The sequence below is a fragment of the Setaria italica genome, chromosome V, assembly GCF_000263155.2.
Source record: "Setaria italica strain Yugu1 chromosome V, Setaria_italica_v2.0, whole genome shotgun sequence".
Taxonomy (NCBI): Eukaryota; Viridiplantae; Streptophyta; class Magnoliopsida; order Poales; family Poaceae; genus Setaria; species Setaria italica.
The window spans coordinates 2,135,851-2,160,963 of record NC_028454.1 but is presented as its reverse complement, the minus strand read 5'-3'; the positions used below and the strand labels follow the sequence as shown (position 1 = coordinate 2,160,963).

At 47.5% G+C, this 25,113-nt stretch overlaps 5 protein-coding genes and 1 long non-coding RNA gene across 8 annotated transcripts; 4 read left to right on the top strand and 2 right to left on the bottom strand.

The window, feature by feature from the left end:
- Window positions 1-230: 230 nt before the first annotated feature.
- On the top strand, window positions 231-3,024 carry LOC101773116 (vesicle transport protein SFT2B). Its single transcript, XM_004967444.4, has 6 exons — window positions 231-417; window positions 516-569; window positions 824-897; window positions 1,077-1,194; window positions 1,365-1,423; window positions 2,649-3,024. The coding sequence occupies exons 1-6, from the start codon at window positions 304-306 to the stop codon at window positions 2,725-2,727; spliced, it is 498 nt and encodes a 165-aa protein (XP_004967501.1). The 5' UTR covers window positions 231-303; the 3' UTR covers window positions 2,728-3,024.
- On the top strand, window positions 2,955-6,558 carry LOC101772706 (probable F-box protein At5g36000). 3 transcript variants are annotated; one of them, XM_012845833.2, is made up of 9 exons: window positions 2,955-3,092; window positions 3,210-3,824; window positions 4,825-5,039; window positions 5,128-5,172; window positions 5,260-5,427; window positions 5,531-5,578; window positions 5,667-5,837; window positions 5,974-6,078; window positions 6,178-6,558. In XM_012845833.2, exons 2-9 carry the CDS (start codon window positions 3,424-3,426, stop codon window positions 6,261-6,263), a joined length of 1,239 nt encoding a protein of 412 aa, XP_012701287.1. In that variant the 5' UTR covers window positions 2,955-3,092; window positions 3,210-3,423; the 3' UTR covers window positions 6,264-6,558. The 3 variants fall into 3 exon arrangements, with proteins under 3 accessions (XP_012701287.1, XP_004967500.1, XP_012701286.1); XM_004967443.3 differs by lacking the exon at window positions 2,955-3,092 and having other exon boundaries at window positions 3,163-3,335; window positions 3,446-3,824; XM_012845832.2 differs by lacking the exon at window positions 2,955-3,092 and having other exon boundaries at window positions 3,163-3,824.
- Window positions 6,559-8,684: 2,126 nt separating this feature from the next.
- Window positions 8,685-9,589, top strand: LOC101770987. The gene has a single exon (XM_022827184.1). It carries the CDS (start codon window positions 8,745-8,747, stop codon window positions 9,264-9,266), a length of 522 nt encoding a protein of 173 aa, XP_022682919.1. The 5' UTR covers window positions 8,685-8,744; the 3' UTR covers window positions 9,267-9,589.
- A 5,708-nt stretch (window positions 9,590-15,297) lies between these two features.
- LOC111257446 lies at window positions 15,298-16,297 on the bottom strand. The gene is made up of 2 exons (XR_002677977.1): window positions 15,928-16,297; window positions 15,298-15,776 (listed from the first exon to the last, which is right to left on the bottom strand). It is a non-coding gene; the product is annotated as an uncharacterized LOC111257446 (long non-coding RNA).
- A 518-nt stretch (window positions 16,298-16,815) lies between these two features.
- LOC101770187 (non-specific lipid-transfer protein) lies at window positions 16,816-17,615 on the top strand. Its single transcript, XM_004971448.1, has 2 exons — window positions 16,816-17,195; window positions 17,307-17,615. Exons 1-2 carry the CDS (start codon window positions 16,816-16,818, stop codon window positions 17,323-17,325), a joined length of 399 nt encoding a protein of 132 aa, XP_004971505.1. The 3' UTR covers window positions 17,326-17,615.
- Window positions 17,616-18,494: 879 nt separating this feature from the next.
- On the bottom strand, window positions 18,495-24,224 carry LOC105914353 (probable protein phosphatase 2C 8). The gene is made up of 6 exons (XM_012845885.1): window positions 23,724-24,224; window positions 23,309-23,384; window positions 22,987-23,229; window positions 19,763-20,328; window positions 18,952-19,057; window positions 18,495-18,838 (listed from the first exon to the last, which is right to left on the bottom strand). Exons 1-6 carry the CDS (start codon window positions 24,222-24,224, stop codon window positions 18,495-18,497), a joined length of 1,836 nt encoding a protein of 611 aa, XP_012701339.1.
- Window positions 24,225-25,113: the final 889 nt, after the last annotated feature.

Here is a 25,113-nt window from a genome sequence, read left to right as displayed (position 1 = left end):
ACGATTTCCGGGTCCATCTTCGATGCTTTACCACGTCCAGCTCCGGCGAGGCGCCATGCTTGGAATGTTACATTGGAGATGAAACAGAAGTTTAGGATCTTGCAACGACTCAGTTCCTGTTGTAATTTTGTTATCTTCAAGGGATCTCTTTGTAATGGGTTGTTTGTAATTTCCACGTTTTATATTATTAATAAAATCCAACCCGGTTCCTCTAAAAAAACTCCAGCGTCGTTTCATCATGTCACGAACTCCCCGTGCCCAAGTAGACTCCTCCCCTGCTTCTTCGACCCGACCCCGCCAGCCATGGACGCCCTCACCCGCCTCCACCGCTCCCTCGCCGGCGGCGACGAGGAGGAGCTGGCGGAGGACTCCATCCTGGGGGACACCGAGGACCTCTGCTCCCTCTCCCCTCTCCAGGTCAGGCGGATCCCCTCTGAAACCCCGGAATGCCGCAGGGATTTCATGGCTCTGGTTTGCACCGATCTGATTCGGTTTTCGTCGTTTGCCTGGCTCAGAGGATCTACGCCTTCGCGGCGTGCTTGGTGGCCGGACTCGCCCTGATGATCCTGGTACGCTCCCGCAATCCATTTTTCATCGCCCGTGCCCGTACGGTTCTCAGAGAGTTGGAATAGCTGTTACCTGCTCGTGCTGGTGGAGAACTTTGTGCCAAGCCTTAAAATCGTGACTTACTGTATATAGAGTATTTCTGAAATTTTAGCCATTGCAAGAATGTCTTCGTGTCATATTTGTTAGGTTCTGGTAATGACTTCAAATTCCTGCTATCATGTGTAATGCACTGCTTATATTTCACTCTTTTCTGCAGTCTTTTATCGTCTTCGCTAGACCTATCAAATTCGCAGTCATGTTTACATTTGGAAACATATTGGCAGTTGGGAGGTATAACGCAGTTTCTTCACTTGTAACTTTCTATGATTTTGCTACTTCAGTATTTCTACAATTAAAGTGTGCATATCATCAAATAAGAGATGAATACACTTGTCCTCAACATATGTGTTTGTTATCTGTGTTGATTGTAGAATGTTTGCCATATACTGATTTCAACCTTTGTTTGGCAGCACAGCCTTTGTTATGGGGCCACAAAAACAGCTAAGGATGATGTTTGATCCAGTTCGTTTGTATGCAACAGCTATTTATGTTGGATGTGTTGTTTTGGCTCTAATCTTCGCTCTTTGGGTTAGTAATATTTGAACTGTTCTTGTTGTTTCTCATGGCCTTATTTTTCTGGTACTAAATTTAATAGACATCCATCCAAATCCTGTATAACCATGTTCTCTGCATTTGGTTTAGCTTTGCAGATTTATGACCATATAACCATGTTCTCTGCATTTGGTTTAACTTTGCAGATTCATGACAAGCTGCTAACGCTGATTGCGATCATATGTGAGATCTGCGCCCTGTTTTGGTAATGCTTCTGTTTTTACAGTAATGCTAGTGACTTGTAAGTCATAGAAGCGTATCTGTAGGATCTATGTTGCTTGCAAGTAGGCTTTCCTTAAACTAACTGTGCTAAAAGAACATATGGGATCATGTCTTGAATGTTACCATAATGAATGCTCTATTGTCAGGATACTAGAACAAATTGTTATGTCTCTGCTATCTTCCATGAAGCAACTTTTCAGTTGGTACTTGGAGTATTTTTTCTGTGTGATGGCTTCCACAATTTATTTTTTAACATTCTATATACTTAGCATGTTCAATCCATGTCAATGAAATTCTAAGTATTTAACAGAGAACCACCTCAAACTTATCCATTATTCGTGGTCTGGGTGGTTTCAGCACTCTTTTGCACTCTGTTACTTGGTAGTGTTGCCATGTTTAGAGGAAAAGCAATGCTAATTTATTTAGGTACATCTACATCTGTGGAGTATTTTATGTTGTGCGTTTATGTGACAATCTGCAATTTGCAGAAACAGCATAATTCTAGTTTTAGTCTCAGAATTTAAACGACTAAACATGATTTTAGAATTGAAATTTATTCGAGCCATCTTCCACGTTCTTGAGTGTATAATAGGCTGCTCACTGTCTGTTAATAAACAGCATGGCTTCCAGTTACTTAATTGTAAAGGTTGTATTTATGGATTTTAGCTTGTGATTGGTCATACCATCTCTCTTATTGAAACAGTTATGTGCTTCTATGATTAGATAGCACCGAAGCCACATGTATTCTGGCATGGAATTTTGTTTCCATATCGAATTGGCCATCTTGCGCTCCAGCGATCATGAGTCCTAGAAATCTTCATCAGGGAATCTTTAGCTTGAACGAACTTTTCTCACTATGTAATAGCAACACAGTAGCTCAGAAAGTGTTCCACTTCCATCTGCTCCTTTTTCCTAGACCATGCAATGTGGAACCGTTCAATGACATAGGCCAGAATGTTACTTCTTTATTGTACTTCATACAGTTTGAATTTAACTAAAGTCCATCAAATATACCGTATCCAGACTGGTGGGAAAGGCGGGCACTGTGACACTCCAAATCTTGATCTTAGAAAACATTTGTGCTACTTATTTGCATCTTTCTCTCCTGTTTTTCTTTTCAATTGACTGGTCTGTTGAACAGTAAGAGCAAAGGTTTCTGAAGAAATCAACTAACTACGCTCCTGCATTCTCCTTTTTCTGCACCTCAGGTACAGTTTGAGCTACATACCTTTCGCGCGAAGGATGGTTTCTGACCTGATGGTGAAGTTCTGTGACACTGAACTTTGAGTTATGGTGTGCTAGGCAACATTCATCAGGGCCTGGAATCAGAAGTTCTGTGACACTGAACTTTGAGTTATGGTGTGCTAGGCAACATTCATCAGGGCCTGGAATCAGGGAAGCCCCTGGGCACTTGCCCCTTTACCCATTTCATCTGGGTCTAGTTTTGTCTGATAAAAACCAAGCTATGTATTTTGTATAAATGAATGCCATGATGCAATATTTGTAAAACTTTGGCTGCATCTGTAAATCAGATTTCTGGCCTTGTGCTGCTGCAAAACAATCTGCGTGAGTTGTGACTGTGTACCTCCTTGATTGCTGCTTCTATTTGCAATTTTGCACCCTGAAAAATCCTAGGCATTTCTAATTAACATGTAAGTTTGATCACAAAGAAAACAGCATGTAAATTCCTTTTACTAAGATTTGGTCCTGCATTTTAATCAGAACAAAGCAAAAATGAATAATATCCATCGTGTATTCTTCTTTCGCAGAATCATAGCTCTTCACATGTTCAGAGTTCTGATATCTGAAGGAACCTGTGGGCGTTAATGTTGCTAGTCATGGTGGGCTCCAAAGCCTCCAGCCAGCCTAGTGTCTTGGTGGGCCCACAAGGCAGTGTAATCAAGCTACTCCCCCTTTCCCCCTGCTTCAAGCCTTCCACCCATTTCAAAATTTGAAATCCCTGTCGTCCCCCGGCGCTTATATATGCACACGCCCTCCTCGCCAGCACGCAACACACGCAGCGCCTCCCACCGCTGCATGGGCAAAGCCATCTCCCTCCTCCGACCACCGCAACTACCACGAGAGGACGAGGCGGGGATGATGGAGCTGAGGAAGCGCCCGAGGACGCCGCGCGTCGACCCGGACTTCGTCTCGTCCCCGCCACCACCACCGCCGAGGAAGCGGGCGCGGAAGCAGGCAGCGCCGACGAAGCCGAAGGAGGCTGCGGGTCCGGCGAAGCGACAGCCGCCGACGAAGAGGCCGAGGCGCCCCGCGGTGGGCATCGGGTGCCCCGTCGCGGGGCTCCATCGTGTGACGTGCAGCCGCCAGCCGCCGCTGCGCACGTCGACGCGCGTCCTCTTCCGCCCTCGCCGCCCCTTCAACTGGTAAGCTCTGCGCGTGCGTTCTGCCTGTGTGTTCGTGGATGGCATTGCGAATTGTGCGATGTTGAATTGGGTTTTGCTTTCCTGCTTGATTTGGAGTTGGAACCGATTCGATTACTGAGCTCTCTGTTCGATCCCCTGGTTATGATGTGTGCGCCTGCGAAGGGAATTGGTTCATACTGACTTGGATTTACTCGAATTTGATTTTGGAGCTTCCGAATGTGTGCTTGTACTTGCGTTTCGAAGGGATTTAAAATCGTCTGCTGTGGATGCAGTTTGGTTTTGAAGCGATCGCAATTCAGAGATTAGAAGTTCCCGTGTAGCTGTGTAATGTGGGTAGGTTAAAGCTCGGAGGTGATTCCAATTTCGTTCGTTGCATTTCATTGAGTATCTGGCTTGTATTTTTCTGCTTAGTGCTTAGAAATTTGAAACTATGTGCGTAGGTTCGTGTGCTAGAAGTGATTTGGATACGCGCTTCTTTGGGGCGGGGTTGGTTGAAGCAGTAATTAAAGAGCTCGAATTCGATCGAGGCCTGCATCTCTGTTTGAATCATGAAATAGAAGTTTGGTTGTGTCGATTGGATGAATCTGGGTAGCACTTGCAATTTGTTTGAATTCGAATGCGTTAGAGCAGAGTGCTTATCCACTAATGCCTCTGAACAGCTGCAGTTTAGCTTGAACTGCTCGTTGTTTCAATGCTTCAGAGTTCAGAGACTTGAAACCTGAAATCTCTAGCTGTAGCGATGACACGCATTTCGAATTAGAACATTTAGTTCGAATAACTGGCTCTGCGTTTGAATATAAGAATTCGTTATTTACATTGTATGGAATTTGTGATTTAAATCTTCTCATCTACTTTTGAGGCTCTGGCTGTAATTTGCCTGGTCCTGCTGCTAATTTGATCTGACAGCATTAGCCGCTTACACCAGCATTACCAAATTGGTCCGAAATTGTGAAATTGGAATCCGGATTTTGAATCCTGAACATTGTATTTCTCGATGCAGGTATGAGCCAGACATGTGGACGGAGGTGGCCAAGCACTTGTGCGGCTTCGACCTGCTGCGCCTCTCCTTCACCTGCCGCTGGTTCCGCCGCCTCCTCGCCGACGACTCCATCTGGCGCTACGCCTTCTTTCGCGACCTCGATCTCTCCGACGCCAACCCACGCATTCATCGCCCGTTCTACCGCTCCTGGCGCCGCCTCTACTTTGCCGCCTTCGGTAAGCACCAAATGGCCCCACTCGCAGCCCGCTTATTCTCACTGACAGCAGGTCCCACTTACTAACACGTGTACTCCCCCTCTCGCAGATGGCACCCACGCGTACTCGCTCTGCCAGAGCGGCGAGCACCGCAGTAAGAGCAGCAACTCCCAGGATTTATTTGTCAATTTCTTTCTTTCGCCATTGCCTTTCGCTGTGACACATTATCGGTGAGATGCAGGTTCGTGGCGGATCGGGTCATTCCTGCTGGACTCGCCTCAGATGCTGCTGATGGGGAAGCTGCCGGTGCCGAGGTGGCTGCCGCCGGATCCTGAGGACTTGCAGCTCGGCGTCGCGATGATGGGCGCCTGCAAGCTCCACAACGCCCGCCCCGGAATCTGGATCACCGGTACGTGCCCACATCCCATGGCAACCTTTGTGGCTTTGCCGTCCCTCGTTGCTCTGATCAAGTGATCATTCACCGTGTTCTTTGCTCCTGTCGAGTGGTGCAGACATGCATGTGATGCGATGCCCCAAGTGCAACCTCAACAGCTGCCGAGGTGAGCCTGTGGATGCTGCGAAGTACGTCGTCCTGCCACTCTATTATACTTGTTACTGAATGTTACTGGGATGGAATTGGTGGTTCAGGGAACATGCAGATTCTGGACGCACGCCACTCTGAGCTGTTCCTGGAGGAGGCGTACTGGGATCAGACCTGGGAGTACGAGGAACTCGGCGAGCACTTCCAGGACGAGGAGGTCGCCGACGCCTTCTGTGCCATCATCAACGCAAAGCACCTCGCTTCCCCATCCACTGCAGGTATGTTTCAAAACGATCTGATCACCCCCAATGCTTTCTCTGTCCAGTCATCTATCTGTATGTGCATGGCAATGACATGGTGGATGACAATGCTTGCGTTGACTGATTGACACGGGTGGTGTCGCCGGTTCTTCAGTTGTTCTCAGCAAGTCCTGGGCCGGGAAGCGCGACGACCTGCTGACCAAGCAGTGTGCCTCTGCAACCGGTGCTGCCATCCACACCAACCTCCAGTCCAATGCAGGTATGCTCTGAGCTGAAGCAAGCATTTCTGGTTCCAGGCTTTGAGCAATCGCAGCAGTTGTGAGTTTCTGACGCGATCTGTTGTGTTCTTGGGTGACAGGGTTGGTGTCCCAGTTCGAGGCGATGCGGGACACAGCCCGGGACGGGCAGATCGTGTCCGTGAGGATCTCGCAGGTGCTCTTATGATTCTTCCCTCGGTCCATCGGTTCTCGCAGTGGATTCCTTCTGCACCGTAGAATGTGTTAACGCCTAGCTGCTGTGAGTTATGCTAGAATAGATCAGGCCTCTATGTTATTGCTATACCGTTTTCTAGATTATAGAGATGAAGTTGATCAGATTTCGGCTTAATGTAATGTCGTGCTTCACTTCGAAGCTCGGCAATTTTCTGATGTTAGTGTCGTGTAGAGTTTAAGTTTAGCATTGTACATACTGGGATATACTTGTTTACTTATTGGTTACCCATTGTTATACTATAAACAAATTACCCAGCTCAATTCTGAATGATGGAGGGATTGTAGAGTGGTCAGGCCTCTCTGTTATTGCAACGCTACACTGAGACTGCAGAGAAAATGCTGAGCATATTACCGGCCTGAAATTCTTTTGTGGTGCACGTTAATTCTTTGGGTCTGTCTATATCTCAATCGATTGATATATGATTTATCTCTCAATCACTTTCTGTGCCGTCGGATCTCGATCCAACGGCCGGGATCCTCTCCTGTCGCCCTCTTCCTTCCTATCCTCTCCCGCCGTCTCGACCGCCACCACCGCCGACCGGCAAGCCGCCCCGAAGTCTCCTCTAAGCCCGCAGATCATAGGTAACCCTACCCCAAACCCGGAACCCGAACCCTAAGGCTCGCCGGCGCCATTGCCGGAGCTGGGGAGAGTGATTGAGAGAAACTTAAAAATCAAGGTCTAGCAAATCTCTAATTCTTTTTTTTTTGTGTGTGTGTCAAGACACTCGTATGCATGGTTTGCTGATCCAGATTTAGGACGAGCTGGTAGATACTGAAATTAGAAGAAATGTGAAGCCTGAATATGTCACGTTGTGAATGTTCCGATATCTGAAGGCAGTTTGTTCTGTACGGACCTGGTCTGTCAGTTTATCGTATTCTCTGGAACTGACGAACAGTCCTCTGTATATTTGACTAGCATAGCAATATAGCATAGGTTGCAGTCTTGCAGAATGCACAGAACTTGATTGTGGCCTTGTTTAGTTGCTTGATTTTGGTTGTCCAAAATCACTGTGCTAGCACTGGAGCACACTGTAGCGTTTCGTTTATATTTGTGAATTATTGTCCAAATATTGACTAATTAGGCTCAAAAGATTCGTCTCGCAAAGTACAACCAAACTGTGCAATTATTTTTTGATTTCGTCTACATTTAGTACTCCATACATGTACTGCAAGTTTGATGTGATGGGTAATCTTCTTCTTACATAGTGTCAAAGTTAGGATTTTGGAGTAACTAAACAGGCCCACATATAGCTGCCATGCTGCAGTTTTCAGATCTCTCTCCTTGTTAGTCCCTAGTTGATACAGGAGTGAGATTGCAGATGTGTAGTCCCCACGCCCTAGAATCGGAGATCACTGTGCTGAAACTGAGGATCTGATTCCCTCCTGGACTAGATGAAACCTGACTGTCAGTTCTGGTCCCGTTCCTGTTTCTGTCCGAAACTCTGAAGTTAGGGGGTGCAGCCCCCTATTCTGAATCTTGAACACGAATGGTATAAAACCTCTCGCACCAACCTGAGGCTTTTCCCTCCATCTCCATAGCAGCTACACCTCTCATCTGTACCCCAACTGCCACATCAGATAGGAAGCTTTAGGTTTGTCTGCATGGCCGGTCGTTAATCACGTGGGTTACTGTGCCGCTAAATGCGGAACAGAGCAGGGCGCTGCTGGGTTAGGCCAAGTAGCAACAGCACCTGCCACACACGTGGAGCAGAAAGGATCAAGCAGAGCAGTTGTGAACAACTTGTGTTTGCGACTAGCAAGCCTAATCCAACCCGAACCCTGCTCGCTTTGCTTCATTTGGACTACATGGAAGAAGTAATCGTGCAAAACGCACTACTGCTGCTGATATGTTTTTTCTTACAGGTTGAGCACGTACTGGGCTGCTGATATTTTTTCCCCTTTCTGAAAATACAAAATCGATCAAGTACCCAAAAAACTATCCCGTCCGTAGTAGCATGATAAGCCCCAGCTGCCTTTGCAGCTCACGCTGCAACCTTTTCCTCCGCCTTTCCCGTAGGAATGTTGTCATCCGTGACCAGCCCGTGCGTACGTGTTGGTGCTCCGAAAGCTCCATGGGACCCCACGCAGCCACACTAGCTGCCACTTGCGAGGTTCGTGAAGTGGTGAAGTCCGTGCAGATGCACACAAGGACTGCACCAAATATCCCAATGGGTGTGGCCGACTTCATGTCGGGGGGCCTGGACACCGGCTAACTGTCAAAGCCCATTTGACCTTGATCTCTCTCGCGATGCAATAATCACTCCATTGGGGGCAGCGCAACCTAATCCTCGCTTAGTTTAAGCCCGGGTCTCTCGCAACTGGGGTTATATAAGCGCTGTGGCTGTCACCGCCGGGGGCATTAGCCATCCAGCCCTCTCCCTTTCTTTCCCCTAGTTGCTCAGCAGCCGGCTTAGAAGCACAGGCTAGAGAGAGAATGGGCAACATGGCGGCATGCTTGGTCCAACAAAGAGCCGCAGCTCTGCCGGCTGTGAACCCCAAGCAGAGGCTCGTCTCCCTCAAGCTCCTCATGAAGGCCATCCACAAGATGAAGAAGAGGCCGCTCGGCGGCAGCAGCGGCAAGGCCAAGATAGATAGCAAATCGCCGTCGTCGTCGACAACAGCGGCCGCAGCCGTCGCAGGAGCAGATGGATCAATAGGTGGAGGAGGAGTGGAGGAGAGAAGCAAGGCCGTCTCCAACAACCCCAAGGGCGCCGTGCTGAGGTCGAGGATCCATGGCCGGGGCGGCGGCGGCGGCCTCAAGAAGGGCGCCGTGCGGGTGAAGGTGGTGCTGACCAAGGAGGAGGCCGCGCGGCTGCTGTCGCTGACCGTCGGCGGCCAGAAGACCGCCGCGCAGATCGTCGCCGAGATCAAGAGGATGGAGGCCCGCCGCGCCGCCAATGCCGCCGCCTCCGCGTGGCGCCCGGCGCTGGCCAGCATCCCGGAGGAGTCGTCGTAGGAAGAAGCCCGATATAATGGTGCCTAGGCAGTCGTGTGCTCCATGCATGGATGTGAACGGTCGGGGCGGAGGAGAGAAGTAGACTACTTGGGTTGAGAGGCGAGGCGACGACGGCGTACGCTCCCCCTCCCATGCACGCACGCGCCCGGCCGGCGTCGATCGAGTCCTCGCCGTGCCGGTGTACAGCAGCTAGCTAGAGCTTCGCTTTTCTTGAAGCTTAATTCTCTTCTGTTGTTCTCCCTGTTATTCGTCTCCATCAGCTGCAGTGTTGCAGTCACCAGCAAGTGAAAGAAATGGAATGGAACTTCAGCTCTTTCTCATGAAACGTTTGTTGTGCTGTATGTTTTGAGATGCTTGAGGTCGATGTGTACCTTCCTCTCTACCAAATCAAGTTGCATCAAACGTACTGAATTGTTGCCTGCTACACGTACGGACTCGCATTTGCACAGTTCGTGACCTGTACCTGCAACTGCAAATGGATCATCAGAGCGTCATGCATGTAGTACTCTTTGCAGTTTCAGGAGTGGGGAAGGAAATCTTGCTCAAAAAAAAAAGTGGGCAAGGAAATCCATAAACAAATGATGGAGGAGCGGTTTCAGAGAGTTTGTTGGCGGCCGATCGAGAGCCCGATTTGTATAGTGATGCAATGTGTTTTTGTCCGGAATTGATCATAGCTTTAGCTCGGGCAACTGATCTGATTGGGACATGATAGGCGGGCGCCCATGTGCAGTGGTTCTCTTGCTTTGCATTTCTTTTTTGCTAGATAAACAATGAGGGGCTAGTGGATTAGGACTTGGGGAGGCGTATACAAATCCTGGCAAATTGCAGTAAACAAAGGGCCTTTGCATGCACTAGCTAGTAGTGTTGTGGTTGTGGCTGACGGTGGTCTCACCGCAGAGGGCTTTTATTGCAAGATGTTTTTCACGTTTTTTTCCCAGCAAATCATAGCACGGCATTGAATTCCAGCTATACGTGGAGATTATTATTATTTATTTGTTTTTTTGGGGGGGGTTTACTGTTGTAGGTAGCTGAAGAAAAACGAGCATGACGAAAATACATTACATGCTTCCTTCTGCAAAAAATGTCACACTGACACTGCAGTGTAGTACTATTCTATTGGGCATCAACCGAAACATATGCACAACCTAAATCATCGGGAATCCCTATTCCAATCTTCTTATTTTTTTATTTTTTTCAAAAAAAATGAACCCTTGCACTTCATAAAGAAGCGATTGAGGACGAGTTTTCACCAATAGGATGTAGTTCAATTCCTGTGTATATAGTTTCAATTTGTGTGTATGTAAAGTTTTTTTTTCTCTTGTTCCATTCGCTGAGACTCCAATGAGCTCTCACTGTAAATACTTTACCTGCTTTCTGCTATAATGAAAAGGCAGAGCACCTGCCATACTTGCTAAAAAAAAGGTCGAGTTGGCACTCGCCAAGTGTCATGTACTATTTGAAACTCAACTGTACCTGGAGTGTACATTCTGGGGCTATGTTGTAGTTGAATAATTTGAGCACGACAAATTCACAATGCATGTTTTCCATTTGCATAATACCACATAATGCATGCAATGCAATGCATTCTCTTGCTGCGCCTAACGGAACGTAAAACATCAATTGCAATAATCCGTAGACCAACCTGCTTGCTCCTCCTCTTCTTTTCAAGGAAAAAGAACCCTTGCACTTCGTAGAGAGAGAGAGAGAGAGAGAGACGATGATGAGTTCATATTGGACACGTGTCAAATAAATGCTCTTTGAAACTCAAGCAACTATATAATTTTTGGGACAGCCATTTCTGAAAAACGCGATCACGACAAAAAAAAAAATAGACAACGTGAGTCTATTGTATTGGCCATCAGCCTGACTGCTTGAGCATGCACGACCTAAATCAACGGGAATCCCGGCCTATTCCACCTTAGAAAAAGGAGAAGAAACTATAGTATCAAGAACCCATAATGAATTCCATTCCCTGTTACATATAGAAAGATGAAGACGACGGCTAGCTAGTCGCCAAGTGTCGAAATATTTTGCTTCATCTTCTCAACTAAACCTTGCATTGAGCTCCATCAACGGGGTTGACCCGGGCCTTGGCAGACCGCTACTGTGGAAACGACAAGGGCGCAACGCAACGGAGGCGATCGAGGACACCCGGGAAAGCCGACGGTGGTTGGGTCATTTGCCCGGCGGGGGTCGCTACGGCCAAAAACGATTCGGCGAGCCATGTGCCGGCCGGGTTCGTGTCCGGCTGCCTGTGCCCGGCCTAGTTTTGTTAATTTTTCCCCTGATCTCGCGTGATCTCGGGGGCTCGTCCTCCTGGATGCATCGGTGATTCCGGCTGTTGCGTCGCGGCCCGCAGCAGCAGCAGTGGTTGCGCATGCACTCTCCTAATAACAACCAACACGTCGGCCATGGTCATCCATGGAATGGAGCAGCTAGCTAGCTGCCGATGATGGATGCCCGGCCGGGCCGATCGACCGATTCCTTCTTGGCGTATACGTGTCTGGTCTCTGATCTCGCTCGTACGTGCTGCCGGATCGGAATCGATGGGTCGGCACTGGGATAAGGATTCGATCGTTCGCTAGGGCACATCGATCACATGCTGGGTAGCTTCGTGCGTGGTCGCGTGGAGGGGTCTCAGGGGTACGCGGGCGCGCCAACACGTGTACGTCTTGCGGTGAGGTCGCGCGGCTCTGCGCGTTTCGTCGCGACGTGGGGGTCGGAGCTCTGGGTTTGGAGCGGTTTAACCTCCGCATCCACGGATGCTCCCGGCAGGATCCTCCAGCATGCATGCACGGCATTGGCGCTGTTCAACCTCCCGATCTCTCCAGCCGGTGGGTTCGATCGAGTGTCGGCCAGGACCTGCAATGCACTTGCGTCGTTTCTTGTTTTCATTGAGATCAGACGCGTAGTTACTTAAACAGCTCTTGATGCTCCTGCTGCTGTGTGCCTGTGTGAGTGCACGCTTATGGGATGGTTCGTCTCTTCACGCACACACTTGATTGGCTCTTTTTGATATATAGGCTATCTCCACCGGTTCTGGAGGATGGCTTCGTCAGAAATGAAGCTTACACTATAAAAAAAGAGAGACAAAAAGAATGGCTCCGTGTAAAAAAAACAGAGAGAGAGAAAACAATGGCGCAATTCAAAGATTTGAATTCAGTCCGAAAATTTTAAGATGGGCACCACTTTACAACCTTCATAACATTTAACAGCAGCCTGCCGTATCCAATCTAATAGCATACTACTCGAACAAAATTCTGCTGCCATACTAATGAACCTTTACTAATGAACCTCTAATAGCTGAATTCCTTGGACTGCAGAAGCTTCTTATCCAACTCATGGTAGATCTGATATCACAACCGACATCAACTTTTTCTTTAGATGCAATAGCATTCCAATACTGCTGTACCATCCTTGGAACATCTACGCCTTCGACACAATTGGTTTCCAATATCCTGTCACCCTAATAATATATCTTCACCACAATACTCCAGCCTGGCACGATTCTGTCTGAAGACACCCTTCCAGATGATGTTTAGCTGCAGCTTGTAAGTGCCTAGGTTGCAAGTACGTTCATCCACACCATTCCCTATAACAAACTTAAGGCGCCTAGATTTATTGTAACTATCACGGACACAAAAATATAGCAACAGGTCCTCACCTAATGGGACAGCTACTATATGACGACTTAACGAAACAGATCCACCACTTCCAAACTCAGTCTTGGTGCCAGCCACTTGACTGTCATACAGAACCATTTTAGTTGTATTGCCAGAAGTCGAAGCGGATATTTTGCCAGCAAAAGTAGATTTCCCATTCAAAAGAAGCTTCTAAGGCGAAAGGAACATGCATACACACCATATCCACCGTGCTTAGGTAACTTTCTAGTGAAAGAGTGGTGGGCGTATTAGGATCATCAGTACTATAGACACAGCGCTCCCGCAAACCTTTGCTGAAATCTTCATCAACTGCCCCATCACCCTTAATCTTCAGATTATACTCAAAATACATAAAATCTAAACCACCGATTGCTCGATATGGACCTGTTAAAGCTAGCATATGATTCTGCACATGGTTTAAGGGGGGAAAAGATGTAAGAACAATAACACAAAAAAGGAAGTAAGCTCGATAAGTCAAATGTAATTCAGACCATATCAATGGTTATGTCAGCGTCATGAGAAATTTGGGTAGATACCACACGAATATGAGCTCACAAAAATTAGGTTCAAAATCCCACCTGAAGATCCAAGACCTCACAAATTACTTTGACAACTTCAGTCTCATCCCACTAATCAGAAATCACGAGCAAATGAGAACACTTCTGTCTCATTACATTTTACATGGGATTGCTCCTCTCTTTTTTTCAGAACGAGAAAAAGCATTGTGTATGTGGGTTGAAACCTAATTTCTAACTTGTAATGAGCAAAGTCTATACTTCACCAAGCCAACAGAACAGAGCAGTAGTTTTATGTAAACATTTAAGACATCAAAAACATGCGATTCAATCTCAAGGGTATCATGAAAGCTGACTCTTTAATCTGTAAATATAATCCACAAACCTACACGCTCGCAGCATGATTAAATATATGGCGGTAGAATTTTCCCTGGCCAGGACACAAACAACTCCCCAGGATTTTAGACCCTAGTGTGACGGAGGTCCTGCTGTTTGTTGACGCTGGTTATTGACACACTTTTGGTGTTATTTAAGTGATATTTTCATACATATTCTTATACTAACCCATCACTTGGCACCTGAAATAACCCTATTTTCACATATGCATTGTATAGAGGTCATTCTGTTTTTGTAGGAAATCGTACCTAAAGCATATTTTTGGATAAAGCCTTGAACAAGCGACGAACCTGTTAAAGACGAAGGCTAACGGGATCAGAAAGTCGGCCTGGTGAAGCCCAAGCCGATCGGGCAGGAGTCTTCTGGCCCCCTCTGACGCTCATTTTTTGCAAGCACTCCTCCAAAGTTACTTAAGGGTTAAGATTGTGAAGATATGGCAAGTATCACTTCAGGATCAAAGAGTAATAAAAAAAGATCAAGCGGAGATTTGGAAACTTATCAAAGATCTCATCCTGAAGCTATCGACATGTCAGGCCCACTTGTATAAAAAATAAGATTCCAGAACATCAGAGGAGACTTGGCGACGAAGTTGGACACGAGGGGATAAAAGGAAGGGCCATACTCAGCCTGGGGCTTTCCTTTCTCCTCTCACCTTCCAATTTCTGCCACGCGCTCTTTAGACTATAAATACTCTGATATTTCATCAAGCACGAAGATCAATCCACCGGAACTCGATGAAACCAAAAGCGTACACCAAAGGGAGCTGATGGCCGCTGCAAGTCCTCGAAGTTGCCTAGGAGATGGCTTAGGCTAGACCCTAGCCGCCATGGTTGTCCTTGCGCAGTGAAGCCATGGTGGAGTTCTGGAGCTGAGCCTTGTGATCATCAAGGCTTATGTACACACGATGGTGACATCAATCTAATCTTGTGCTTACTTTGATCTACTATGATGCATGCTTATTCTCATATGTTTAGCTAGCATATGTTCTTAATAGGATCAGATTTGTTAGATTAGATAAAACCCTAGTCAGTTCGCTGCTGATCCACAGATTGATAAATCTTGGATGGAATACTCTAAGGGAAAAGCTACGATGATCTGTGGGCTTGCGGTTCACAAATTGGCGTGCTAACTGCCGTCAACAAGCTTTTCTGGCGCCGTTGCCGGGGATCGGCAACTCGAACCCTGGGGCGATTTATCTAATTTTTTAGACTAACTCTAATTTTTTTATTGCATATATCTAATTTTTCTTGTTTGCCTCCTTGAAAGCAGGTAAATACTGGACGCCAGATAATCAAATATGGACTTTCATCAAGTCTGAATTTCTCCAATAAGATAATAACAACATCAAGCTCGACTCTTTAGCAGTAGGTGCTAACTTTGTTAGTGGCCCAGCATCTGCTATTGAGTCCACACCAATAAAAACAATACAAATGCTTATAAGCAAGGTATGTCGCTATATCAATTAATTTTTAAGACTAATATAATATTTTTTTAGATTTGTTTGTTCAAGCAACAGGTGTTGGAAGCAACCTTACAAGCACAATGCTTAGAACTATTTCTGATCAATAGTTTTGAACAAGGATAGTAAATAAAACAAGGACATACTCGCACTCTTTATCGAAGTCAAAGAAGGCTATGTTGTAGCATTCACAAAAGCGGGTAGGTCTACACAAGCCTGTCTTGGGGTTTTCTTCGGTTTTTTCTCGGCGGCGTACCACGTTTAGAACCGCCACAACCTTCTCCCTCCATGAGCAGAACGGCTCGAGAATAAGACCCGGGTACGGGCATTCCTCTACAAACCTATACTCCAGCATCTTGTGCATGTGGTGTTTGTTTACATTGTATTGTTTTGAGCAACCCGTGCTACTGTACGCTGATGGTTTATCCTTCCGAGTATGGTTATCAACGCGTTTGCTTGGTTTGTTCGAATCCCCCGTCTTGCCACCACCGACGAGCCAGGAAGAAAGTAGACAGATAACATTTGAGGATCTTCTTCAGACAAGTTTATTGAGATCGAGGAAGAACACGGATTTTAGGATATTCGAACAGGTTAATTGAATCGCAAGCATCACGGATCGAGGAACGTACCGTATTCTCCATTGGCAACAACGTCTCCTTTCCACCGTCGGTCGACCTGTTTTGTTACTGTCTTGCCGTAGACACCGCTAGCTGTTGTCTTTGTTTGGATTCCCCGTCTTGCCGTAGCCGCCGCCGTCGAGGAAGGATCGACACGGATTAATAGGCAGGCCATGTTGCGCTTGTGTCATGAGAGGTCCAGTGGGCAGATTCGGTAGGGGAGAGGGGCGATGACCGATGAGTAATCGAGTAGTAGTCTTTCTTTCCCTTTCCACCGAGAGCGGCGACTCCGAAGGCGCACACCTCTCTGCACGGGGAGGCGGCAGGCTGCAGCGACGCGCGGGGCCGGCGCAGGGCGGGACAGCGGCGGCGGGATGCAGCGGCTCGCACGAGCACGGCGGCGGCGGCGGAGACGCATCCGATGGTTCTACCTGCGTGCACGGATCTCCAACACGGGAAGTCCAATATCAAACGGGCTTCCGGAAGTCCAGTAGCGCGCTGTTAGGCCCGCTAGCTGAATCATTGTGCTGCGCATGACGGGCCTGGTTTTCCGATGGGCCAGACTATTTTTTCGGCCTGGAGAGGCCCCCGGATGAACTCGATCGAGGCGTCATCTTTCTTGGCACACGTCGTCATTCTCGTTCACGCCTTGTGCCGTCCCCAACTGCCGTGATCCGTCCGACGCACCAACGACATGGCGAAACAACTCTTCCCATGCACGTACACCACGCACGCCACTCACCACGTACATATACCCCCCGGCGGCCGCCCTAGCTCTATCGCCATTGACAAGCTAAGCTCATCATCTAGCAGCAGCCCGGTCGATCTATCGGAAGCTCCACGTACGACGACGCGCCACCGTACTACGTGTAGTGTCTTCCTCCAGCTCGATCCACAGCGATGGGCCGCCGCACCAGCAGGTCGTCAGCCACCCTCGCTGCGGCGGCGGCGGTGCTCGTCCTGGTGGCGGCCGCCGGCGGGGCCTCCGCTGCTACTGCTGCGGCGGCCCTGCAGTGCGCGCAGGTGGCGCAGCTCATGGCGCCGTGCATGCCCTACCTCACGGGGGCGCCCGGGATGACGCCCTACGGCATCTGCTGCAACAGCCTCGGCGTGCTCAACCAGCTCGCCGCCACGCCCGCCGACCGCGTCGCCGCCTGCAGCTGCGTCAAGGCCGCCGCCGGGGGCTTCCCGTCCGTCGACTTCGCCCGCGCCGCCGGCCTCCCCGCCACCTGCGGCCTCTCCATCAGCTTCACCATCTCCCCAAACATGGACTGCACCCAGTAAGCACGCTCAGCCGCCACCTTTTTCCTTCATTTCCCCTTACATGCAATGCGTTGCGTGCTCATCTTCTTCTTCCTTCGAATGACATGGTTTGGCGTCATTGCGTGCAGGGTTACAGAGGAACCGTAAGATGAACCGGACCCAACCAAGCACGCATACAGCAGCCGGAGAAATTGTCCAGGAAGCATCTCATTCTCGATCATCTACCCACGAAATAAAATAAGCAGAGATACAACGATCAAGATCAGCGATCTATATATGCTTATAATTATTGTGCATCTCGTCCTGTTTTCTTTTCACTTCAATTTGATTCATCTGTTTTCTGTGAGTTTTCGATTCCGTGTGTTTTGAAATTTGAACTACACTACTTTTGTGTGATTTTCAATCCATCATACTCGGACAGTCGCTACAGTGTGTGCCTCAGCCTCAGTGCTTGTGTACAAGTGCAAAACCAAATTCATCCAAACACAATCAATAATTGCATGCGACGATCACACAGTAATATCGGTCGATTCGAAGAAACTGCAATAATCTCAATATATAGTACCAACTTGAACAACAAATTCAAACGTCTAGTTCATCAGTAACCTCAATCCCCACATGGATCCACGTCCACAAGTTTAATACTCCCTCCGTCCCAAATTACTACTCCCTCCGTTCCAAATTGTAGGTCATTTTTTATAAATATTATTATGCATCTATGTCCAGATGCATAATAATATCTATAAATATGAAAAGTACAATTTGGAGCGGATGGAGTATTCGTTTTGACTTTTCTAGATACATATATTTTGATATGCATCTAGATATATAATATCTCTAGATACATAGCAAAAGTGATATATCTAGAAAGCCAAAACGAATAGTAGTTTGGAACGGAGGAAATATTGGATATATTTAGATGCTAAAAGATTTGGAGACATAGACCCTGTATACGTCAATTTGGAGACATAGACCCTGTATACTGATAGCAGAGTTAAATATTGATATGGTAAATAATCAAACACTATTGTTATTATGTAAGTTGGCATTGTCACACATTGATAAATTCTTTCTAAAAGACAATTACTCTCTCTCACACACACAAACGTACTACGTTTGTCCCTAACACAAGCCAATGCAAGCTAAGTAAATGATAAGCTAGCACTCCAGCCGGGCAATTTATAATAAAAAAAGCCAAGCGACATTGATCGGCCTTATTAATCCTTGGCAACCGAATTAATCCAAACGTTAGTTCAGTAACCTCAATTGATGCAGATAAATTGATGTAGCGAACGAAACGAACGGCCAATGACTTGTTACTTGTTGGCGCTCTGCGCCCAGAAGTCCTTGAACAGGACGATGGCGACGCTGACGTTGTCCTCGCTGCCCGCGTACAGCGCCTTGTCGGCGAGCTCCTTGGCGAGCACGGCCGCCGGTGAGCCCCTGGCGGCGTCCACCGGCGCCTCCCACGGCATGGTGATCCGCGAGGTCTTCCCCAGCCTCCGCCGCACGAAGGCGCACGCCGACGCCGGCGGCACGGCGCCCCAGAGCCCGTGGTTGGCCAGGATCAGGAACTCGTCGTCCTGCGCCTTCCGCTCCACCGCCACCACGTCCAGCTCCGGGATCACCACCCCCGTCGGCTCGTTGTACGCGGAGCTCCCTGAAACACGTTGTTATCCATTGTTATCCACACGATGACACGAGCAGTTAAGCATATGCAGCTACAGCTCTGAGTGGAAGCAGCAGATGAGCTCATGAGCAGAGCTTACGTACCAGATGGGAGAGTGATCTGAACGAAGTTGCCAAGCTTGGAGGTGGGAGCGAAAACTTGACTGGCTGCGTTTTCCAGGCTCTGCTTCTCATCTTGTGCACTATTTACCTGTTCATCATGTGTACAAAGAAATAATTTAACTCAAACTCCTACGCTTTTATATGATTCATTCATGCACAGTAGGTGTCCCTCTGCACAAATGGCTCTCAGGGCCACTCGTTTGGCTCAAGGCCTCAAGGGACGGACAGGGCTCCTCTGCGGTAGAGTGCTGCAGCTTTGGTTCAGGGACCCAACTGCAGAGGAGCTGCTTCCTAAAGGACAAGGGATAGGTGAAAAGAATCATAAAGGTAAGTTAAAAAAGAATCAAAGATTGAATGCATATGAGTAGCGAGGAATGGAATGGGCGATCTAAACTATGTGTGCCTATATGTGCTTTAAGATTTGTGTCATGGAGGGTAGGTGAAAAGAATCTTGGTTAAAATGAGAAAATCAAGAATTTAAGAATGCATATGAGAAAGGCGAAATGGACGATCAATATGAACCGGGTGTTTGGCCTTTCTCATGTGCATTACAAAACTAATTCAAAACTCTAAGGGAACGGTATTTGATTCCTCAGTTTGGCGCCTCCACGAATTACAAAACTAATTCAAAATTCAAAGGGAAAAATAGTCGTACAAGAGGTCGCTCGTACAACTAGTTCATGTATTCATCTAAAAATCAATGAAAGAGGCGTCCTGAAACCTGACGGACAACAGACATTTATCGGACTTTGGACAGACATGAGGATGATTGGAGCAAGAAGCTTTTACTTACCCTGCGCTCATCGGGAGCGGGAGTGAGCTCGACGTGCTCGCCGTCGCGGCATAGCACGGCCTTGGAGTCGCCGGAACTCGCTATCACGGTGTACTTCTCCAGGACCAGCGTGATGACGAACGCCGTCGCGCCAAAGACGGCCGCGTCCTCGCCGTCGTTGGCCACCTCCTCGTAGACGGCCCGGAACGCCTCCTGGATGACTGTCTTCCACCACCCAACAACCACGTCGTGCGCCGGCGCCGCAGCACCGAACCGCGGGGCCTCGCTGCTAAGTTCGCCGTCGATCTGCTCGGAGATAGCTGCGGCCAGCCGCACGCGCAGGCGCTCGACGGCGGCGGCCGCGCCGAGGTGGCCGCCGTCGAACACCGCGAAGTAGTCCAGGCCCATGGGTGGCGACAGCACCGTGAACGACGGCGCCGCCACCACGGCGCTGGTCAGCGCCGGGCGCATGCCCTTGTCAGCGACCATGCCGTACGACACGTACAGCGCCGGCGACTCGCCCCACGCCAGCGTCTCGGTCGCCGCCGCCGCCGCCGGGACGTCGCTCTTGCTCGACATGAATCTACCTATCGTAGGAACACTGGCTACCAGCATGGCATTTATGCGCCGACGAGATCGAAACCTAGCCTGGTCGCCTGGACGGTGATGCATGCATTGCTGCGTTCGATGAGGAGGCAACAGCGATGAAATCGCGTAGCAGGCTAGCAGCAAGCCGTGGCGATGACTCGCGTGAGAAACAATATTTTCATTTTGGTCCTCCACAACAAGAGAAATATCAGAGAAGCCGCTTCTCTGTTCTCGCGTCACCTTTTGCAGTTTTGCTTTTGCCTATCAAGTGAGAACTAGCAGTAGTATTTTGAGATTTTTTTTACAATTTCTCTGTAGAATGAGGGCTAATTCGATAAATGACACTTGGAGGATCGTCAAGGCCTCCACGGCAACCTCGTTACAGAATTGGAAATGGCGGCCGCTCGATTTGGATGGTTGCTCCTCCGGATATGATGTGATCATGCTTGCAAATGGAAAGTGAGTCACAACTGGAGGTTTAAGTTCAAAAAGGTCACAACTGGAGCATCGTCATCACATACTCATAAAAAGATCCCAAAAGAAATGACTTGCTGACCAATTCTCTTACTCTCATTAATTGTTGGGCTTATTTTGGATACATATAAAACCCCAAGGTTCAATTCAGGTTTCAAACAAATCTCGGAGATTTTTTACTTCGAAATCTTCAGATTTAGTTCAAATCTTTTTTTTAAACGAAGATTTAGTTCAAATCTGAATTGAAACTTGGGGTTTTCCTTCATATCAAAAATAGGCTCTAACAACTACCAAAAGCAAGAGAATTGATAAGGAAATCAATTAAGCTGGGATCTTTTTATGAGTATGTGATGTGGTACTCCTCCAATGAATTTTGCAATGTTTATATGCTTGACTTTTGAAATTCCTCGCATTGCCTGTTTAAGAATGTGGTACAAATTCAGATAAGATCGATTGGCTAAGTTGATCTAAAATCTGACCTGCACAGAACACAACATTGAATGGGCAGTGTGAAAAATTTCAAACAAGTTAGCAAGAAACATGAAAGAAATTCTTTGGACGTGACTACTACAAGAAAAGCATGTTCCACATAAAAAACCATGTTAATCTTTTCCTGTGTATCACCTTTTTTTGCGGGTAAAACTATACAAGTAAAAACAATGATGAAAACACAGGAAATGAATCTACGCGATTCCTTGCACATACAAGTAAAAATATCACGACACCTAAAAAATATGAAAAACTTATACAACAATTCACGGTTGAGTAAATGAATCTACGTGATTCCTTGCACATACATGAAAATAACTGTAAGATAGGTTTAGCACTCACAATCCTTCAAAGAATTCAAAGTTCTTAATCCACAAAACTATACAAGTAAAAACAATGATGAAAACACAGGAAACAAAGGAAGAGCCAACCTATTTGTGAAGAACTTCGAGACCTGTTGGAGTATCATAAACCAGTTTGGTTGTGCAGCAACTTGAAAGGGTCACCGATCAGTGAAGAGGGTAAGATGAGAGTATGTTTTGTGGCGGCGGTGAAGCGTTTGAGATTTAGGGTTAATAGCGAGAAGTGTGTAGGGGAATATAAAGGACAACGGAATCATTCCTAGACACTGGATTCACTCTGACGGTAAGAAGATAACGTGTTAGGTGAAAGGTACCATAGGTCTTGTAGGTGGGACCTATTACTGAAGAAATTTCATTTGGGCACACATAATTGGCACCAATTAAACTTATACTCATTGTATTCCAAATAAATTGCATGTGTACCTCATTCTAAAAGGAAAAACCACTAAATTCAACACATAGACAGATGCAAGGCTACTATACATCTAGTATACAAATATATGATAGACGAAAGTTTCATTGGAATGGTCTTTAAGTTCATATCATAGTGTCATCCAAAATCCATAAAAGCATGTTTGGTTACTAGAATCAGACCTAGATTTGGGGAATGTAAATGGGCACAGTTCACTTAAACGTCAAGGGATCCCAGTATCCCACCCAATTAGGTGCTCCCGAAATTAAAAACACATCAAAAAATGAATGAAAACGTTTTAAAAAAAAGTATGAATGAATTGAGAATACAATGATTTATACGCATGCAAAGTTTGAGGTTGAATAAAATTTTATGCAAGGAAAAAAAAGGAAAAAATTGCATGTGATCGAACTGCAGCGGATTGCGGATCCACCCAACTACTTGTTGCTCTTCTTTTTTCTCTCCTTGCACAAAATTTTGTTTAACCTCAAATTTTGCATGAACATAGATCATTATATCCATTTAGATTTTTTTTTGTTGAATTTTCCATGCCATTTTTAGTGTGTTCCTTAGTCGCGGGAGCACCTGGTACATTCTCAAGTCATCACAGCACTCTTTAATGGGTAGCCTATTTTACCATTGTTGAGCCTAACCATTTTGTTTCACATAAAAATCGGCTTGCTGTTAAAACGTCATCAGAAGTTTCAGCTCGCAGAACTTGCAATCTCAACATCAATTTCGAAAAGTTCAAATGTGCGTCAAGTTCAGTTAACTCATTTTCCCAAATCCATAATAACAACATTACCAGCATGCAACAAAGTTTGATTTGATTCCACAGGACCGTGCGCGCGCCCAGAAGGCCAGAAGTCCCTGAAGAGGACGAGGACGACGCTGACGTTGTCCTGGCTGCCGGCGCGCACCGCCTGCTCGGCGAGCTCCTTGGCGAGCACGGTCGGCGAGCCCCTGCGGCGGCTCCCTTGGCCTGGCGACCCTCGGGGTCGTCACCAGCCTCCGCCGGACGAGGCCGCACGCCAACGCCGCCGTCACGGCGCCCCAGAGCCCGTCGCTTGCCAGGATCAGGAAGTCGTCCTGAGCCTGCTTCCGCTCCACCGCCACCACGTCAGGCTCCGCCGTCACCGGCGGCGGCTCGTACGATGAGCTCCCTGCGACGAGCCACGCCACGTTCGAATGTCACGTACAGAGTTACTGACAGAGATCAGCTGTGCTTTGAATGTCACGTACCGAACGAACGACGGCTAGTCTGCAGAACGTTGGAGATGGAGTCGGCCACACCCTGCTTCTCATCTGCCATGTTTGGCTGGGAATGCACATATAAATTTTTGATCTGTATTTGTACAAATTCAGATCTGTAGCCCAAAATGATACGAAAGAGATATGAAAACTGCGATGTTTTATCAAAAAAGAACTAACTCTGAGCTGTTGGGTCATTGGGCGAGCCTTACTTAAAAAAAAAACTCTGCTTATCTCAACCACATGGCTTATGTTAACCATTAATTTCTTTCTATCCAACCGTTGATCCACTATTTACCTATATACTTCTATTCATCTCACCGTTGAATTATTGATTAAAAAATGAATGAATTGGATATGCTCAGTGGGACAGACACATGAATGAAGAGAGCAGGAAGAGCTTTACCCAGCGGTCAGGAGTGAGCCCCACGTGCTCGCCGCCGCGGGATAGCACGGCCTTGGAGGCGCCGCCGCCGCACTTCACGACCACGATGTACTTCTCCAGGACCAGCGCGACGAGAGCCGTCGCGCCGGCGCCGCCGCTGGCCACCACCTCGCCATTGACGGTCTGGAACGCCTCCCCGATGACCATCCTCCACCACCCCGCCACGTCGTGCGACGCCCCACCGCGAAACCGCGGCGCCTCGCTGCGCAGCTCGCCGTCGATCCGCTCGGCGATGGCGGCGGCCGTGCCGAGGAGGCCGCCGTCGAGCACCGCGAAGTAGTCCAGGCCCAGGGGCGGCGACAGCGCCGTGAACGACTGCGCGGCCGCCACGGCATCAGTCAGCGCCGGGCGCCGGCCCCTGAGCGAGACCATGCCGTAAGACAGGTACAGCGCCGGCGGCGTGCCCCATGCCATCGACTCCGGCGCCCGCGCCGCCTCCGGGACATCGCTCTCCCTCGACATGGATCTTTCTAGCTTATCAACACTCGCTGCCAGCGTGTGATCTGTGAGCCTAAACGATCGAAACCTAGCTTGGATACAGCGTTCGGCCGTGCATGTCCTAAGCCTTTTGAGGCGACGGCATGGAAATCGCGTAAAGAGCACGCCACGTAGTGGTGACTTGTGAGCAACAACATTTTCATTGTGGTCCTCTAAGCCAAGCGAAATACCATCCATCGAATAGTTTTGGACTTTTGGGGGGTCTGTTTTGAGATTATGTGCAATTTCTCAGTTGGATGAGGATTGCTTTGAAAAGGGGTACATGGAGCATCAACGGCAGTCTCGTTTCGAACTCGAAGAAACGGTGGCCGTTCGATTTCAGAAGGTTGCTCCTCGGGATATGATATTGCTGATGTAATGCTGCTGTAGTTGGAAAATGAGCCAGAACAAGAGCATGGTCATTGCATCTGAATGAGATGATCCCAGCTAAAATGATTTACTCCATCCTTCCCTAAAATATAAATACGTTTAGGTTTTTTAAAAAATTAAAAAAAATTTAACTTTGACCAACAATACCTTTAAAAATAATTTATTTTAAATAAAAAAGTTACATATTATAGTAGTTAACATAATTTTTATACCATTAGTCTATGATTATTCTCTATTCGCAGTTAAAGTTAAAAATATTTGACTTTAAAAAAGTCTAAACATAGATGTATTCTAAGACGGAGGAAGCATTAATCAATTCTCTTCCTCTCATTAGTTGTTCGGCTTATTTTGGATTTATATGAACGAAATACCAAAGAATTCAATGAGGTTTGAAATAAAGTCTCAGATTTCAAATTTCCAAACTAAACCCCAAAAAAAGCATCGCTCCACCTGCAGCTGCTGAGAGAGTCGGGTACCTCCGAGC